Source organism: Metopolophium dirhodum, chromosome 3 (genome assembly GCF_019925205.1).
Source record: "Metopolophium dirhodum isolate CAU chromosome 3, ASM1992520v1, whole genome shotgun sequence".
Taxonomy (NCBI): domain Eukaryota; kingdom Metazoa; phylum Arthropoda; class Insecta; order Hemiptera; family Aphididae; genus Metopolophium; species Metopolophium dirhodum.
Window position 1 is genome coordinate 2,232,637 of NC_083562.1, and position 20,286 is coordinate 2,252,922.

At 29.6% G+C, this 20,286-nt stretch overlaps 1 protein-coding gene across 1 annotated transcript; it reads right to left on the reverse strand.

Moving 5' to 3' along the window:
• Positions 1-660: 660 nt before the first annotated feature.
• LOC132942135 (serine protease snake-like) lies at positions 661-20,178 on the reverse strand. The gene is made up of 15 exons (XM_061010444.1): positions 19,862-20,178; positions 19,653-19,783; positions 15,391-15,530; positions 10,530-10,748; positions 9,618-9,730; positions 9,427-9,539; positions 9,052-9,320; positions 8,795-8,958; positions 8,561-8,723; positions 5,031-5,261; positions 4,801-4,949; positions 4,598-4,710; positions 4,256-4,515; positions 3,306-3,472; positions 661-1,722 (listed from the first exon to the last, which is right to left on the reverse strand). The coding sequence occupies exons 3-15, from the start codon at positions 15,500-15,502 to the stop codon at positions 1,549-1,551; spliced, it is 2,247 nt and encodes a 748-aa protein (XP_060866427.1). The 5' UTR covers positions 15,503-15,530; positions 19,653-19,783; positions 19,862-20,178; the 3' UTR covers positions 661-1,548.
• Positions 20,179-20,286: the final 108 nt, after the last annotated feature.

Consider the following 20,286-nt stretch of genomic DNA (forward strand, 5'->3'; position numbering starts at 1 on the left):
ATGTATTGATTTTACAATGATGTGTGTTTTTTATTTTTTTGTTGTGTCTGTGTACACGATTAGTAGTCAGAAATAATGCTTCGATTTTCAACTTCAGTATCTTGTTCGATGGGAAAGTGAAGCTCGTTGGTACTTTTGGGAGGTTTAAAATTTAACATTCCCGATAGTTTTCAAAAGTGCCCGGACAAAAAAATGAAAATTAAGGAAAAACGGGAATTTTTACGCAAAACCGGTTTTTAACAAAATCGAATTTTAGTTTTTGGCGTAACTTTAAAACAAATGAACATACATTGTTAAACATTCATGTATATACATGAATTTTTCACTGGTTGTTTATATTTGCACTTTCTATATACGATAAAATTTTCAAAATAATTTTATTTGTTTTGAACTATTTAGAAACATTTTCTGGTTTCCAATTTTATTAGTCTTTTTTTCTATAAATATCAATAAAATTTTATTTGTTGAGTAAAAAAGCTTGAAAATTTAATAAAAGGCTCCTAAGTTATTGTTTCAAAGGCAGATGAAAAAAATTAAAAATCCTTAGTCACAGTTTTTATTTATAAGCATTTAAAGTTCAAATCTTGACAAAATACGGAAAAATCACGAAAATTAGCAAATTATTTTGAGTTGATAATTCATAAAAATTTTTCTTTTTAAATCTAAGATTCTTCATGAGTCCTCCAGAAATGTGTCAAAATCTTAAATGGAATGACCATATAAAATGTTTAACAAATAAATTAAGAAAACTTATGTATGCATTTAAAAATTTAACAGATATCTTAGAACTTAAGACAATTAGAGTAATGTATCAAGCATTAATAGAATCCATAATTAATTATGGTATTTCCATATGGGGAGGTACGTATGATACAACTATAGATCCATTAAAAAAAATACAAAACAAAATACTAAAAACTGAACACGGACATAATACTAGACAAATATCTAATATCAAAGTACCAACTATGCACAAAAAATTAACACAATCCACATACTTATATATTGGTCCAAAAATTTACAATATACTACCATAAGAAATTAAACACAGCAACTCTTTAAAGATTCTTAAAAAAAAAAAAATTACACTTTGGCTATTACAAGGACACAATATAGACCGACTCATAACAAACGTATAGGATAACTGCATTATTTATCATATAAGTTGTACGACTTTAGTAATTATTGTTAATTTTAGTTTTATATTACCATATTATTATATTGCATTATTTAACTACACAGTTTTCTTACATAATGCTATGTTATAATATTATATTATATAAATAAATTAAAATATATATTTACTTATATTATTAATATTATAGTTAGGTATGTGATAAATGTATATTACAAATTGTAATTATTTAATTTATAAGAACTATATTTAATGTATTCATATTTTCAAATTGTGAACTCACGGGCCGGCCCCCACACGAATATGTCCAGTGGGGCCCATTATCTTCTTGAAGAATAAATAAAATAAAAATAATAATGACACTGTCTTTGCAAAAAAAATCGACAATTATTGCTGACTGGTTTTGCGGGCGTTCAACTTTTCGGCCAAACGATCCGTTCGATCCATGGAACGTAATTGGACACTCTGGTGTAGACGCCGGGTGTATCCCTATTGCCGCAATATTTCCCGAACGACGTTATACCGATTTGACTAGACATACACGCGTAGTTTGGGTGTTTTACTTGCAGCGGGCCGCCAGAATCGCCCTGTGGTGAAATGCACGCGTTACATAATATTATACATTCTATATTATAAATATGTATAACTTAAACACGAGTAGAAATACAAGGAAAAGTCCAGGGCTTAGCACCCGAATCTTTTATTCGGGTTTGTGGTGCTGGATGTATTCGGGCGTTCAAACACCGGAATAAAAAGTTTAAACAAACATTTGGGTTTTCAAAACCACTATTATTCGGGTTAATATCGGTTAATAGGGGCGTTGTGTAATCTGGAAAAAACAAAGCTTTTGATGAAAAAAAAAAATCTTATCGGGTATAGAAAATGCTAATATCAACATTCAGTTAAAATTTTCAAGTATCTACAGTCATTCGTTTTTTAATTACAACGAAATAAGAAAATCGTTACATCAGAAATCGAGTGAATATCAAATGTAAAAATATGAATTTCAAACCCTCATAGAAAATGTAATTTGACTATCTTGTAGACATTTTTTTAAAAAGAAAAATTTTTTATGAATTCTCAACTCAAAATAATTTGCTAATTTTCGTGACTTTTCCGTATTTTGTCAAGATTTGAACTTTAAATGCTTGTAAATAAAAACTTTGACTAAAGATTTTTAATTTTTTTCATCTGCCTTTGAAACAACAACCTAGGAGCCTTCTATTAAATTTTCAAGCTTTTTTAACCAACGAATAAAATTGTATTGATATTTATAGAAAGAAAAACAAAAAAAAATTGAAACTGAAAATGTCCGTAATCAGCTCAAAATAAGTCAAAAAATTTAGAAAATGTTATGGAGTATAGAAAATGCTAATATAAACATTCAGTCAAAATGTCATGTACCAACAGTCATTTTTTTTAGAGTTGCACCAAAAACCAAAATCAATTTTCTCAAAAACAGATTTTTCGTAAAAATTCCCGTTTTTCCATAATTTTTCTTTTGTTTATCGATTTTGAAAACTACTGGGAAATTTTTACTTTTGAGCCCCCAAAGTACCAACTATATTCACTTTCCTATCAGAAAAGTTACTGTTGAAGAAAATCCAAGGACTTTTACTGTCCTAAAAGGCGATGACAGACACAAAAAAAACATATAAAAAAACACACATCATTGCGTAAAATCAATACATTCATCGCTTCGCTCAGAATCTAAAATGATTTACGCACTGACTTATTATGTTATGACTTATAATGAAAATAGCTATTGGCTATATTTGGATTTATTTTATATAGGTACTAATTAAGTAATAAATTATATTATATATTAGGTACCTATAATAAGATTTTATTAGATTTTATTTTCAAGAAAATAATTATTGAATTTACCTGTAATTGATTGTAAGATCATTCCTGTTAATTTATTATTATTATTAAACAACTAACTACAGAATCGAACTCACCACAAGAAGTACATACAAAATGATGTATCACATAAATAGTTTGTAAAAAACAAATTTATTCGGGTTTTGGTTAATACGGGTGTTTTGAAAACAGAATCATTCGGGTTATATGGGTTTAGGGGTGTTAGGGGTTCGGTTTAATTCGGGTGCAAGGCCTCGAGGAAAACCTCGAGTCAGTCGTCCACCGATTAGTGTTATCGTTTGCTCACCGTACACGTGTCGCTTCCGTTTCTGATGTCGCCCGCGCATATCATGCTGTCTTCCATTATCCCGAAGTTTATTCTCGGATTGGTACTCTGAGGATAACTATACTTACAATGGTCAATCGATATCGGAGACAGGTCCACTTTTAACAGGTCGGGACTGATCGGACCATCTGCACAGACAACATATAGCGATTGAAAGTATTCCGTGTTTTTATATTATAGACAAACATTTTTGGGGCGGTCCCGGAAAACTCCCCGTCAGATCCGACCCTGAAGCAGTACTTTGGCACTTTGACACTTTGGCCACAGAATACTTGGAAGTGAGCGTCATAAGTCTAGAGGCGGCTTTCTCAAATATTAATTAAACATGTAGTTAAACTGTTACACACAAAGTAGTAATCGACCTATATAGTATGGGTATATCTAGAAATTAATCGTCTATTTTCGGGAATTTGTTCATGAGTAGCACTAGCTGTAGCAGGTTTGAAAAACATATTAACCGTAGACATTATACTAGACCAGTGGTTCTCAAACTTTTTAGGACGGTGACCAAACTTTATCCCCGAAAATCTATCGCGACACACATGAATTATTTACAAGATTAAAAATTAGTTCTAATAACAAAATTTGAGTAGGTACTATTATTATAAATTATTGCTTTATTAATTTATAAATTATAATGAATATAATATTGGTCAAAAAACTTCTCATGACTTACCAAGAATTGGCTCACGACTCACAGTATGAGAAACGCTGTAGGTACTTACCTATTATAACTAAAACCCGTGTGGTATATACTGTAATTATGTCTATATTTATTTGAACGGTGATGAATTACATATATTTTTTTGTGGTTGGCGTTAATACTATCGAACCGCACCCCAAAAAATCTGAAATCTCAGTCCCCCACGCTGGTCGGACGATACGTACGTAGTGTAAAAATTAATACTCACTGGTCGAGGTCCGACCCCAGCCGGTGGCCGTGGCCACCTTGAAGCTTAACTTCTGGACCGTGTTTAGGCACACGGGTCGCATGTGCGCCGAAAACTTGACCTCCTCCTCTAAACGGAACAGCGCTATGTCATTGTACACGTAAGTCGAATTGTATTTGGGGTGCACCACGTGCTCCACGATTTTGTAGTCGACCGGTCTGGCGTCGTCGGGCTCCGAATAGATGTTCAAATCGCCCAGGCGTGCCCAGCTCACCGTACGTCTTCGTGGAGGGACGTTTTGAAAAATTATTATACTTAAAATCCTTTGGTCTCGCGTATAGATTGTGCATGGTAGGTACTCACCCAGAATTTACGGTGCAGTGCGCCGCGCTCAGGATCCACTTGTTGCTTATCAAAGAACCTCCGCAGCCCCACAATTTATGCTCGTCCGCGATGTTCCCGTAACCTAAAAGTGCCTGCGGGAGGCAAAGTTTCAATATTGGTCAATTTTCGTCTGGTTTTTTTTCCGGATTTATAATACCTACGGCACAATATAATTATCATACCATGTGCGGAAATTCCTTCGGCATGGCCTTCGTGCCCCCGACGATCAATGTCAACACGTTGTAGCAGTTAAGAGTTTTCGACGGCTTTCCCCCGCCAGACGAGGGTTGTCGCACGTTTGTGTACACCAGCTCCGAGTACTGGCGACACACTGCACAGCGGTCACGAGAACGGATTATAATTTATATGAAAAGCTGTTTAAATACGAATTTTGTGCGATACCGATACGTACTTTCAGTGGCAGAGTACGCTGACGTAGCATTGGTGGTGCTTAAAGCCGGCTTGAAATTTGATATGTTGGTTGCTACTGTTGGAGAACAGCAGACTATTGGCTTGTTTTTAGAAAACGAACATATCTGCGGAAAATTCTGACTTCGAATTTGCTGTTCTAACGACGAACAATTTTCTGGTTGTTTGCAGACATGATTTTTAGAATTGCCCCTGCCTGCCTGACATACGTCACCTATGTAATATAAAAGCATAAGCAATTTCGTATTAACTAGGTAAGTTATACCTTATATTTGGTACATTTTCAAAATATTGATTTTCTGTAATTTAGATTTATAAATGTTGACGTTAAAACTTAAATGTATACAAAAGTAGTAAGTAGGGTCAAATGTCATGATTACAAAAAATATAATTACGAAGTTGAATATTAAAGATGATTGACAGTGATTACCTAAGCGCGTCGGAGCAGGTGCGTTTTTGGTACAAAAACATGTCTTACAAGGAAAAACTCTAATGCCCCGTAGATTAGTCGTATTTCGTTAATTTTGTAGAGTACATTTTACAGGTCAGATCAGAGCCCGATTTTCAAAATTATAATTATAGATTCTTTGTTGTGCCTATATACTATTTAAAATTAATAACTTATTTAAATATATACATTTTAAACTCACCTTCATACAAATTAAGTATATTTGCTTTATGTCCAGAAATTAATAGACATATTATTAAGGCTAATAAGATTTTAAAGTATAAGCTAAATTTAATTTTAAAATACATATTTTTGTATTGTCGTTGTTATTGTTACGAACTGATGTGGCTATGATAATATGAATAAGCAAAACATTTGACTTGTTTATCCCACCACATTTTAAGTATTGAAAAGAATATTTATATGTATATTATGTTTACATATATAATATATATATGATAGTATCAAGGTTAAAAATTGAAAATAACATTAAGCACTTTGATTCAAACCAAACTGGTTATTCATTATTTGAGATAAAATAAAATACTTCTCGCTTCAGAACAAAATATAATAATTAAACTGTAGTGTGATGTACTAATGTGATATTGTGATACAAGCTCTTATTGAAACTATATAATAAGTACATAAGAAATGGGAATTTTATAAAAACCTATAGGTATATCTGGATGGTTTTAAATTTATCGATTCCCCTTAAAATAACTTTGTCAAACTCGAGATGTGGTTTAGCAGCTATAATTTACTTATTTGAATGCCCTAAAAAAAATCAAAACACATTTATGGCATAAAACTTTCAAAAATATCCTCCCCCCCTCAAGTAAGTACCTTTCGATATTCACATATTGCGTTTAGGTTTGAATTTAAAACGAATAAACAGTTTCTGCTAATATTAGTAATAAATATAACTGACAAAAAGAGTTACTAATAATTTATTATTGTATTTCACGGCATTTAGAACCACGAATTCATGATGAATTTGAATTCCTTGCATCGCGTGTTTGCAATTTAAGATTTATTATTATTATAAGAATTATTGAAATGTTCATAATCCAGGAATAAAACATGATAGTCTATATTCTACTTTCATATACCTGTGCACAATGCAGTTATGCGCATCAACGATTTTTGGTTTGCAAACTGGAGTTCAATGCTTTATGTATTTTTATAATAATATGAAAATAACACGCATTTAAAATTAATTAAATAGGATTACTGCAGAGTGCAGACGTGCGAGTAGAAAACAGGTTTAAAAAAAAAAATTAACATTAAATACCTATTCATTATTTTATTGCTGGGGTTTTTAAAACATAAATTTAATTTATATAATATATTTCCCAGAATGAGAATTTAAATAGGTAGACATATATTTCTGTCAAGGGCTGATCTAGGCTGCAGCTCTCCTCAATAATGAGTAAGTGATCAATAATCACATTAGAGTATTTTTTTAATTTCAATATTTTTTGATTTCTTTAAATGCTTTTAACTTTTAACATATCGGACATTGCTGTATCCACTCTATATCTGTAACTCATATTTAGGACTATAGTTAAGTTTATTATATTGTGTTCAAAATTAATTTTTAGTTTTTACAGTCTTCTTCTGCGGGACCAACTTATAAGTTATAACTATGACACATGACTCATTGTTTAAAACTGCAGGGGAATGACTTCGCCTTCTCCCAAAAGTAATTCAAATCCCATTTAAAATAATTCAATGATTTTAATAATTTTATCAATGAATATTGTTCACAGTACCTAGAGACGTAAAGTATGACAGAATACTTTCTTGGTAAACGTTTTATTGACTGAAAAATGACCAATAAGTTTATTTATTTTAAGTTTGAACAGCTTGACTATATTTTTCACAATATTCTATTTATTATTTAACTATTGTAAAAATAAATTTTGATACATACATTCTTAGAAAAACAAATACCAACATTATATTATACAAATATTAAATATTAAAAATCATTTTTAATCACTCTTGCATTGTGAACCTGTCACCGATCGAAAAGACGAAAACGATCGCTCAACATGTGTCTCCCTAGTCCCCACCATGGCACAATTATTTGATTTTTCCACTTTTATCTGAGTTTTATTGTTTAATATTAATACAGCGACTTTATATGGAATGTTATAGGTCTATAGATTAAGATTATATTTATTAAAACTATATTTAGGGGACGGAGTTGCCGAGCAAACTAAGGCGTCGGTTGTGACGCACACCGGCGTTGGTTCAAACCTCGGTTCACGGACGGCATTTTTCTTCGGGCAAGTCACGGTGTCCGGAGAATAAGTGCCGACATTCCCCACCCGGGCATGGCAGATACCTACGGGTGTCCACTTAAATATCTGCAAAAACTACACAAACGTGTTTACCAACCAATAGTATATCCTCCCCTATTATTATCATTTCTTGGAACATTTTATTTAACTACAGAACTAATTGATCCCTTAAACTTAAATTATTGCACCATATGGTTGTCAGTAATTTTGCATTCAAAAACAAATGCATGTAAATCATAGTTTTCAATATTTTTGGTAAATACCTGGTATATGCGGTGAATGCAAGATTTGGTTGTATTTGAGACTCAACCACTCTGGTATAGTTATTTATACAAGAAATTAAATTATGGTTGCCCATAATATTAAGGTAACCAATAGATACTTTCGAATCAACTATCAATTAGGTACATTAATGTTGATATCGCCTGCTACAATATGCAACGCGCATTATTATTATCTGGCTGTCTAAATATACATTTAAACCACGATTTAAGCTGATAAACAAGTTATCAATGTAACTGTTTGGATGTCTATTTATTACAACAATAATCATATATATTAAAATTATCAATATTGATGCCCAAAAGTTGGACTAACGCCTGAACTTCTTCATACGCCTTCGCAAACCATTTTAAAGAGGTTAGTGGAAGTTAGCAATGTAGGATATGATTGTTATACAATACAAAATATATATATTTTTAAAGACGTTTTTATGTAGTTTAAATTGTATAAATTAATTGTATTATCTTCAGTTATTTGAAAATGCTATTTCTTCGATCCATGAAATGTATTTGGCTACTCTAGTATAAATTCCGGGGGTATCCTTGTCAGCACAAAATTTTCCGAACGAAGTAATCCCGTATTGTATATACATATCAGGGTAGTCGGCGTGTCTTACTTGAAGTGGACCTCCCGAATCACCCTATACAGCAATTTTTATATTATTTAATTAATTAAATTTCTACAAAGTATTACAACTTTCATAGTTCGTACCGTGCAAGTGTCTTTTTCACCATCAAATGAGCCTGCACATATCATCCTGTCTGGTAATATGCCGAATTGTAATTGACGAGTATTTGAAGTATAACTTTCATTGCACTGATTTGTGGGAAAAATATCCAAATCTACTTTCAACAAATTGTCGCTAACTGGCCCAGCTGAACATTGTAATGAAAATAAAAATAATGTTAACTTTTGATCAATTATAGCGGTGATTACTAGCTACTTTTCAGATGATCATTTGAACCAACCCGTAGAAATTCGCCCCCAACCAGTAGCTATTTGTTTTAACGGTGTTGAAGATATATCCGTATCCGTGTTAAGACAAATCGGTCGCACATCTTCGGAAATTACGACGTCCCTTTCCAAACGGAATAGAGCTATGTCGTTGTACAGCGAAGGTGATCTATATTCGGGATGTATTACATGCTGCACTATTCGATAGTCATTGAGCTGAACTACGTTGTCTTCACTAACGACCCTTTCTAAAACTCCAAGGCGAGCCCAACGAGCTTTATTCCTTAAAATTAAAAGAAATGTAAGTCCGTGATAAATAACAGACAACACACGCTATATTTAATATTAGTTACTTGACTAGTATTTAATTTGTATCATATATGATTTACCCAGAACTTTCTTGACAATGCGCTGCAGTCAATATCCACCTTTCGCTTATCAGCGAACCCCCGCATCTCCAATCGTCTCCAACTGTCGTGGAAGTACCATAACCTAACAGCGCCTATATTTATAAATTTATAAAGATATACTATACCCATCTTGACTTTGAGACTTGAGTATGTTGATGATTCAATATTACCATGTGTGGAAACTCTTGTTTTTCTGCATCTGTACCTCCTACTGCTGCAGGATAAAATACACCTTCTTCCTTTAATTTTGAACTTTTATTTATTCTATTATATTGATAACATTCTGCAAAAATTATTCAACTGATAAAATGTATCTATCAATAGCCAATAGATATGATTAGATTATTAGTATAAGGAATATTTATATTTTTAAGGGGAAATGTTTAATTTATAATATATGCAATCAACAATAAACTAAAAGTGACGTCAAACGTATACATTTAATCCTATATGCAATGCGGTATGCACAAAACACAAGGCGATGCACGCATCGACAACTAGGACGAAAATACGGTTTGTGTTGAGCATACTACTTATTTCTTTTAGGTAGGTACTATGATTAAATTTATGTTTCAGTAAATTTCCAGAATCAGGTAGAATTAAAATTATTACCTATTCTTCGTTTAAATATCAAATTTTAACGAAAATTGGACTTCATAAGTCAATTAAAAGAGGTGGACAATTGATTACCGTTCTGCTGTACAGTACCTGTCGATCATATAATTGTAATAGATGTATTATATTTTAATTCAATGATAAATTATCGCATACGAAAAAGAATTCTGAGTGGGGACGTTGTGTCTATATATATTAACACTTATATAAATAATCGAATGTAATAATTAAAAAAAAAAAATAATAAAAATACCGCATGGCTATAAATAGCGTTACTTTCTGGTAATTTTTTTTTTTTGAAAGTATAGTACAATTTGTGGTAAATCTTCTGTTAAAATTTCTTATCTTAGCTATGAATAGCAAAACTTTTATGAATTTGTAACTGATTCCGATATTCACGTATTATAGTTACATAACATATTATTATAAATATAATATAACATAAATTTGATACTTCGTGTTCATACTTTCATCGGCCGATATTGGACTAGCATTTTTAGTTTCTGGTATTTCAATTAACTCTTCATAATTCGTCACTGGACAGCAAACAATCGGTTGCAAACCAATGAACCTACATATATCAAGATAATTACGAGTTTTAAGACTTTGTTTAAAAGCTTTGCAGTATCTTGTATCAGTACACACATATTCTTGATCAGGTCTTAGGGCTTTCCGACATATCTGACCTAAAATAAATATTTTTTTGAGCTAAAAATATAAGATATAAATCAATAATTTTCTATTTTTTTGTTATTTCTAAAATAATTTATTACATTTTTTTTTAGTTTAATCACCTTTTGGGACAGTTAAGATGCTTTGATTTTTACTTAGCATATTTATTGGTAGTAAAGTACTACTTTAGTGAAAGCGCTTAGTGCTAGTTAATACTCTAGAGGCTCAAAAGTAAAAAGGTGGATAAGTGGATGTCGCTCTGCAGTAGGTTACAAGTGGGTCACTGTAATGGATGGTGTTAAATTTGAATTCAATGATATAATATCATTGTATAAGAAAAACGATTCTGAGCGAAAACGGTCAGTCACCCTATGATATTACCAAGTATATTTGATGATATTATTGTGAATAAAGTAATTTATATATAACCTATTAACGTGGAGCCTTGTTTTAAATTTTCAATCCCTAGCCATAAAAGTTAAACATTTTATAAATTTTTAACCACAAAATAATTAATAAATTATAAATTTGATAAATGTTGTCAAAATTTGAACTTTAAATGCTTATAAAAAAAAATTGTGCATATGTATTTTTAATATTTTTCAACTGCTATTAGAATGATATATCAGGAGCCTTCTATTAAATATTCACGCTTTTTACCCAACAAATAAAAATTTATTGATATTTATAGAAAAAAAAACTAAAAAAATTGAAAACTGACAATGTCCGTAAACAGCTCAAAAAGAGTCAAAATATTTTCAACATTTTATGGTGTATAGAAAATGCTAATATAAATATTCAGTGAAATTTTCAAGTATCTACAGTCATTCGTTTTTTAATTACAATAAAATAAGAAAATTGTTACATGAGAAATCGAGTAAATATCAAATGTTGTAAAAATATAAATTTCGACGCTCATAAAAATTTAATTTAAGTTTCTTCTAGACATTTTTTTTTTTGATAAAGGTAGACAAACTTATGAGTAATCTTATATTACATTTTCAAATCTTAGATTTAAAAAGAAAAATTTTTATGAATTCTCATCAAAATAATTTGCTATTTTTCGTGATTTTTCCGTATTTTGTCAAAATTTGAACTTTAAATGCTTATAATTAAAAACTGTGACTAAGGATTTTTAATTTTTTTCATCTGCCTTTGAAACAATAACCTGGGAGCCTTCTATTAAATTTTCAAGCTTTTTTACTCAACAGATAAAATTTTATTGATATTTATAGAAAAAAAAACTAAAAAAATTGAAAACTGACAATGGCCGTAAACAGCTCAAAAAGAGTCAAAATATTTGGTGTAAATTTTATGGTGCATAGAAAATGCTAATATAAACATTCAGTCAAAATTTCATGTCCCTACGGTCATTTGTTTTAGAGTTACACCAAAAACCAAAATCGATTTTCTCGAAAACAGATTTTGCGTAAAAATTCCCGTTTTTCCTTAATTTTTCTTTTGTTTTTCACGTCGCTTGTGAAAACTACTGGGAAATTTTTACTTTTGACCCCCCAAAGTACCAACTAGATTCACTTTCCTATCAGAAAAGTTACTATTGAAGAAAATCCAAGCACTTTTACTGTCCTAAAAGGTGATGACAGACACAAAAATAAAAAAAAAAATAAAAAAAAAAACACACATCATTGTAGAATCAATACATTCATCGCTTCGCTCAGAATCTAAAATGATCAGTAATTCTCCGTCAGAATAACAAACATTTGTAAATTATATTGAGCTAGAAATTCATAAAAAAATTTTATTTTATCTAAAATTTGAAAATGTAATATATACAATTATTCCTCGTAAGTCTTAATACCTTTGTCAAAAAAAAAAAAAGTTGTCCAAGTGTGTACCGCTTGGGCATCCTAAAAGGGGAACGTGACCGTGCTACTGCAGTACTGCCCCCTCCTAGGTTTTTAATTCTGTTCGTCAAAACATTTATTTTATATTGATTTATTAGATTCTGAGCGAAGCGATGAATGTATTGATTCTACAATGATGTGTGTTTTTTTTTATTTTTTTATTTTTGTGTCTGTCATCACCTTTTAGGACAGTAAAAGTGCTTGGATTTTCTTCAATAGTAACTTTTCTGATAGGAAAGTGAATCTAGTTGGTACTTTGGGGGGTCAAAAGTAAAAATTTCCCAGTAGTTTTCACAAGCGACGTGAAAAACAAAAGAAAAATTAAGGAAAAACGGGAATTTTTACGCAAAATCTGTTTTCGAGAAAATCGATTTTGGTTTTTGGTGTAACTCTAAAACAAATGACCGTAGGGACATGAAATTTTGACTGAATGTTTATATTAGCATTTTCTATGCACCATAAAATTTACACCAAATATTTTGACTCTTTTTGAGCTGTTTACGGCCATTGTCAGTTTTCAATTTTTTTAGTTTTTTTTTCTATAAATATCAATAAAATTTTATCTGTTGAGTAAAAAAGCTTGAAAATTTAATAGAAGGCTCCCAGGTTATTGTTTCAAAGGCAGATGAAAAAAATTAAAAATCCTTAGTCACAGTTTTTAATTATAAGCATTTAAAGTTCAAATTTTGACAAAATACGGAAAAATCACGAAAAATAGCAAATTATTTTGATGAGAATTCATAAAAATTTTTCTTTTTAAATCTAAGATTTGAAAATGTAATATAAGATTACTCATAAGTTTGTCTACATTTATCAAAAAAAAAATGTCTAGAAGAAACTTAAATTAAATTTTTATGAGCGTCTGAAATTTATATTTTTACAACATTTGATATTTACTCGATTTCTCATGTAACAATTTTCTTATTTTATTGTAATTAAAAAACGAATGACTGTAGATACTTGAACATTTTACTGAATGTTTATATTAGCATTTTCTATACACCATAAAATGTTGAAAATATTTTGACTCTTTTTGAGCTGTTTACGGACATTGTCAGTTTTCAATTTTTTTAGTTTTTTTTCTATAAATATCAATAAATTTTTATTTGTTGGGTAAAAAAGCGTGAAAATTTAATATAATGCTCCTGATATATCGTTCTAATAGCAGTTGAAAAATATTAAAAATACATAGGCACAATTTTTTTTTATAAGCATTTAAAGTTCAAATTTTGACAACATTTATCAAATTTATAATTTATTAATTATTTTGTAGTTAAAAATTTATAAATTTTAAACTTTTATGGCTAAGGATTGAAAATTTAAAACAAGGCTCCACGTAAATAGGTTATATCTAAATTACTTTATTCACAATAATATCATCAAATATACTTGGTAAAATCATAGGCTGACTGACCGTTTTCGCTCAGAATCGTTTTTCTTATACAATGATATTATATCATTGAATTCAAATTTAACACCATCCATTACAGTGACCCACTTGTAACCTACCGTACAGCAGAGCGACATCCACTTATCCACCTTTTTTTATTTTATTTTTAGAATATTTACTGGCTGAGCCCTTTTAGTACAGTTTTGTTTTATTTACAAGTATGAATTAGAAAAGAGAAGAGAAAATTGAAAAAAAAAAAAACAAATATCAATTACAAAGTTTTAAGATAGAAAAGAGAGTATTAACAAAAAAGCTAACAGTTTACAAACGATAAATATAACAAAAGCTGATTTATGAAATTCGGGTGGTTACAAATTGAATTATTATTAAAATCCCACTTAAGACAACTCATGACGAATCTTGTATTAAATTTTCAAGTTTTTAACCAATGTCTATAAATAGCTCAAAAAAGTCAAAATATATTGAACATTTTATGGTGTATAGGAAATGCTACTCAGTGAAAATTTCATTTACCTAAATACCTACGGTTAATTTATTTAAAATTATACCAAAAAACAAAATCGATTTTGTAGAAAACTGGTTATTTGTAATTATCTCCGTTTTTCTTTAATTTATTTGGAGGGGGTTCGGGTGTTCCCGATGCTTTTGGAAACTAGTACATAGGTGAAGACAGACACACAAAAAAACACACACTTATAATTGTAAAATCAATACATTCATCGATGATCGCCCTACTCTATAAAAATGTTTCATCAGTTTCTTGTTAAATTGTATTACGAGTATAATATGTTATGAATTAATTAAGGTCAGTTGGTTCTATTCAAGTCTAGTTATTATATTAAATATTTTCAGAGTTTCATAATTATTCAACACTATTACTTGTAATCCAGTATACAAAATATATACCTACAAAATAGTGAATTTAACGTTTAAATTAATTTTATTAAAAACGTATTTTACATTTATCAAAATTAACAGCTTGTATAGAGTTCAGTACTCAGTCTAAATGCAATTCTGACAAAAATTATAAATGTTCTATTTTTTATTATCATTTTTATAATTCTCGGCCACTGCCCATCATTGATCTTATGATATAAAAACAAATGCGTTATAATAACAGTATATAAAATATAAGTTATTTAACAATATGAACCTACTTAGGTAATACGACTTAAATTACTTAGAGTTGGTTGAATATTCCTAAATATAATATTAAATAGGTATTATTGTTAATATAATCAATATAATTTAATTCAAAATGTTAACGATTTTTAAATATTTAATAACTAGTAACGTTTTATTCGTCTGATTTGTCGTGTTGACACTAATATACAAATATTTTACATTATTTATCAACGTGTATAAAGTAAATCGACGTACCTTCGTTCAAGCCAAGAATTTTTACCACTTGTTGTGATGATGTGTTGAAAATGCATAAGACGATTAATGTAATGCAAAGTAATAAAATATTAAAAAGTATGTTATTTCCCATTTTCAAACAAAATATTCATTCATAATCTCTGAAAACCGATTCCAGTTATATGAACAACAAGTATGATATGCTAGTATATTATAATATTAAATATATATTTATATTATAGGAACTGTGCCCTGCTGTAGTGTTACACTGTATGGGTACTAATATATAGGAAGTGGTAAAAGTTAGGTATAGTAGGGCTGCGCAGCGCGCAGTACCTAAACTAAATTTACATACGCCTGCGGTCAAGAATTTACAATCAAGCGTTAGTCATAAAAATTATTATGGGATGGTTAAATTCATGATTTGTTGTACATTGGAGGTGTCTCAATCACCCAGCGCACACGATTCCCATTTACTCTTGAAACATGCAATATGCATTTATTAAAATTTAGGTTTTTAAAATAAACCCTATATTTAAAATATTTAGACCTTTAAAGTTTTATACTATTTAAGGAATGGAATACAACCGTTCTTTTTTTCAAATGAAAACACCGCTCTATTTTTACTGTTAATTGATTTTTTTTTGTCATACGAAATAAACATAGGTATATACATCTAAAATAAAATTAATCGAGTTATTAATCTTTTTGTACATATTATGTCCTATATTTATCCAGGGCCGATGATAGAAGGGTGCATGGGGTTTGTGACACCCCCTCCCCCAAACTTTGTAACAAGATTTCATGGTTGGCAATTTTAGGATTTTATTCTCAAGGCAGCAAACATAATAACGTTTTTTTTAAAAATTTTGTTTACTTTCATTATTTTAATTGCCGTATGAGTATGGTATATTGGTATCTATGTGATTATCGTAATATTACTAAATCTATTATCATTGATTGTACATATTATAATATTATAATCAATAGTATTATGCACGAAGAAAAAGATAGGTAATAAAGAATATAAATCGGCATTCGGCGCACAGATTATACAGAGAATTTTATTACACAGTCATTTGGTCACGTTGAGCTATTAATAGGCATATGAAATTTTCGCTTGATAAAAAAACTTGAAAATGAAAAACAAGGTTCCTTGTAAGTTTAAATAAAAAAAAAAAAATTAGCGTAAATCCAAAATAATTCGTAAAAATCCCGAAAATGTGCAAATTATTTTGAGTTAGAAATTCACAAAAAATTTTATTTTTATATCTAAGATTTGAAAATAAATACAAGATTCCTCATAAGTTTGTCTACGGTCTACATTTATAAAAGAAAGTCTACTGGAAAATCAAGTTAAATTTTTATGAGCGTTAAAATAAAGTTAAATTTTTTTCTAAATTGAATTTACCCGATTACTCATGTAGCGATTTTCTTATATTATTTTACGAACAACCATAAATAGGTAAGTACTTAAAATGTACACGATATGTATATTTTATCATTTTCTATACTTGACAAAATTTTCAAAATTGACTCGTTTTCATCTGTTTACGGACATTTTTAATTTTTTAATTTTTTTTCCTTAAATAATACAATTTTATTCGTTGGGTTGAAAAGTTGGAAAATTTAATACAAAACTCTTCGCACATTATTACAAAATCAGATTAAAAATATAAAAAATACATACGCAAAATTTTATTTTATAAGTATTTAAAGTTCAGATTTCTACAAAATTTATCATGTTGAAAATGTACAAATTATTTTTTTATATATTCTTATAGATTCTGGGCGGGTCGTTGAATGTGTTTATTGATTTTACAATGATGTCTTTCATTACCTTTCGGGGCAGTAATAATGTTTCAATTTTGTACTTCAGCATCTTTTCTGGTAGGAAAGTGAATCCAACTGATACTTTGTGGGGTGGAGTAAGTATATAATTCTCAGTAGTTTTTAAAAGCGTTTGAGAAAACCAAAAAAATATATGAAAAAACGAGAATTTTTACACAAATACAGTTTTTGAACAAATTAATTTCGTTTTTTTTGTATAATAACTCAAAAATTAAAAACTATAGATATTTTGAATTTTAACCAAATATTTATATGACCATTTTCTATACAAGATAACAATTAAAAAATATTTTGAGATATTTTTAGGCATAAGAAATTTTTTATTTTTTTTTTAAGTTTTTTTTCAATTATTGTCGATATAGGTAGTATATTGTGTGGCAAGGGCGGGAAGTGAACTACCTATTTCAGCCGCAGGCGAGGGCCGCATTTCGCCAAAGACTGAAATTGCCTTCCCTCACGAGCCACACTTAGTATTTGTTGTCACGCCTCTGAGTTCATCAATCACGCCATCACGGAAAAAGTTAATGTAAACTGCAGGGATCTATGCAACAACCAAACTATTCTACGTAAACAATATTTCATGAAAGAAACGATTTATAGCCTTATTTATTTTAAACGTCATGCATGGAGATTATAACATGAATATAAGATGTGACCAAAAGTTTATTTTGTGTAACGACCGTGGTATAGATTTCGGCATAAATAATAATTATTATATTAAAATAAAATTCGAATAAAAAAATGTAATCACGACAAAAGGTAATGCATTATGCAGGGATCTATGCAACAACCAAATTATTATACGAAAACAATGAAAAATTTTACGCGTTATGCAAGGAGGTTATAATACGAATATGTGATGTAACCAAAAGTTTATGTTTTGTAAGGACCGTGGTATAGATTTTACTATTTTAGTTTCTGATTGTGCAGTGGATACGCGTGATGCGTGCGCTCAATATTTTTGGGGATTTCCATTTTACCGCCCGGTACTATTAAGGATTCACACTTTACCGCCCGCGAAAAAGGACGCTTTCCAATGCTTTAACCGCTATCGAAAACCAAACTTTCGGTGCAGGCGTGTGAAATTTTTTTTGAAATTGTGTCTGGAATAAATTTCTAATTTTAACACCCTCTGGTTTAAAGTTTTATAATAAAACATGATTACGTTTTCGCGTTATTTATTTGTGTGAAGAATACGATAATCTAACGACCATCATTATGTTCTATGAAGCTTCTTTGATACTTCCTTGAAAGGTACACACTCGATGTTTAAGAAGACGTCATACCCGCATATGGTGTATTGTTGTATCGGTCTTACCAACTTACGCAGTAACGCATAATATATCAAAATGTACGTCCAGCAGTTCCATTTTTGCGTTGTTACCCTAAATATTTGACTATTTGAGTGAATTGACCTTTTATCAAACTTAAAATATGTAAGTACATTATTTGTGTTCTCTAGGTGGTTTTTTACGATATTTTAATTTTTAAGGGATTCATAAGTACGTAAATTATTAATATTTAAAAATGCTCACAACTTGCTTATATTATTTGTAATTTAGCACCTTAATACTTAGGTAGTTATATATTCTATGCCCTATGGTCATTAGTCTACGAACATAATTTGAATGCTGCAGATCACTTAATCTGTTAGAGTACAAAAATATTTGAATTTTTAACTACTATCAACCGGGTTTAGAAGTATTAACTTATTTAGCACAATTTAAACACGCAATTATGTTATATAATAATTAATAAATATATGTTTTTATAAAACAATGAAAAATATAGAAAAATAAAAGCTGGCAAGAAGTTTCTTAGAAGTTATTACAAGTAAAGTGTACTTCTAATTAATCAAGGACAGCCACGAGTTCAGGATTCTTACTTCTTTATGTCATAGGCTATTATTTTTAATAGGTAGGTACCTACTTTTAGAATATATTCGACATAGCTACAAAAAACAAGCAAAAATAAAATTTCAAAATAATCTTTTAAATTGTAATACTTATTATTAAAAACAACCCGTGGACGATTCCCCCTCCCTATTTTCGATGATATAGGACATATTTCCCGGATATATTTTTTAATGCCCCCATTTCCAATAACTATTAAAAATATATTTTATTATGAATTTTTTTTTTCTAAAGATTAAGACAGAATAAAGGTTCAAATATTTTCATTGATAGAACAAAATATGATAAATATAATGTTGCTTAATACAACTTAAAACAATCGGTTATTTTCCATTTTCGAAAAATAAATTATTTATAGGTATAAGTAAACACGATATGTGGTATGATACGCAAGAATATAATATTATAAAAATAAAGTTTTTTACTATTATAGGGCCAGTACTAATACGTACAATGTACTAAGTAGTACAAAAGTCGTAGTGGTCAATATTATAGTATAGCAAGCTGCGTCATACTTACATGTGCGGAGTGGGAATCATGATCGTTTAATGGTATATACGGAGTGTTAATTGTACCTTTAGATAAATGATTTGTTGTTAATATCGCCATTCACCGGCGTTTCTTGTTCAACCCTTTTATTTAACGAAAAGCTGAAACGTACGATAGTAGGTACCTATAATTTATTTTGAATGAATACCTATACATATATCATATAGTAAATAATTTACTGATTCATTAGATGCGTATCTCGAAGTTCCTTTTTCAATGGGAGGATTCTTCATTCTGTGGATCATATATTTTTTCTCTCTCTCTTATCATCATCATTATGTAACAGATTGTGCAGTAAAAACATTTTAAATTAAAAATATTTTAATTAACGTATACGTCATTATATACGGATAATATTATTTATGTATAATGTATATCCCACCACTTTTACATCGGTGTTCAGATCAAACAAGTTCTCTATACTTTTCGCAGAATATAAGAATGTTGTATCAAAAAATATAGACAACTTAATTATATATTATAACATTATATCTGTATACTTACATGAAATTTAAAAATAAAATAATAACAATCTATATAATATACTCACTGTTACAATGCTTAAGACAATATAGTGAGTATACCTTATTATAACATGCCACGC

Bases quoted from the DNA above. Each gene is read 5' to 3' on its own strand.
- LOC132942135 (XM_061010444.1), bottom strand. From the start codon at position 15,502: ATGGGAAATAACATACTTTTTAATATTTTATTACTTTGCATTACATTA. The intron at 10,749-15,390 runs GTACGTCGATTT...TATTTATTTTAG, and splicing joins AATTCTTGGCTTGAACGAAG to GTCAGATATGTCGGAAAGCC. The intron at 4,516-4,597 runs GTGAGTACCTAC...CCCTCCACGAAG, and splicing joins CACTGCACCGTAAATTCTGG to ACGTACGGTGAGCTGGGCAC.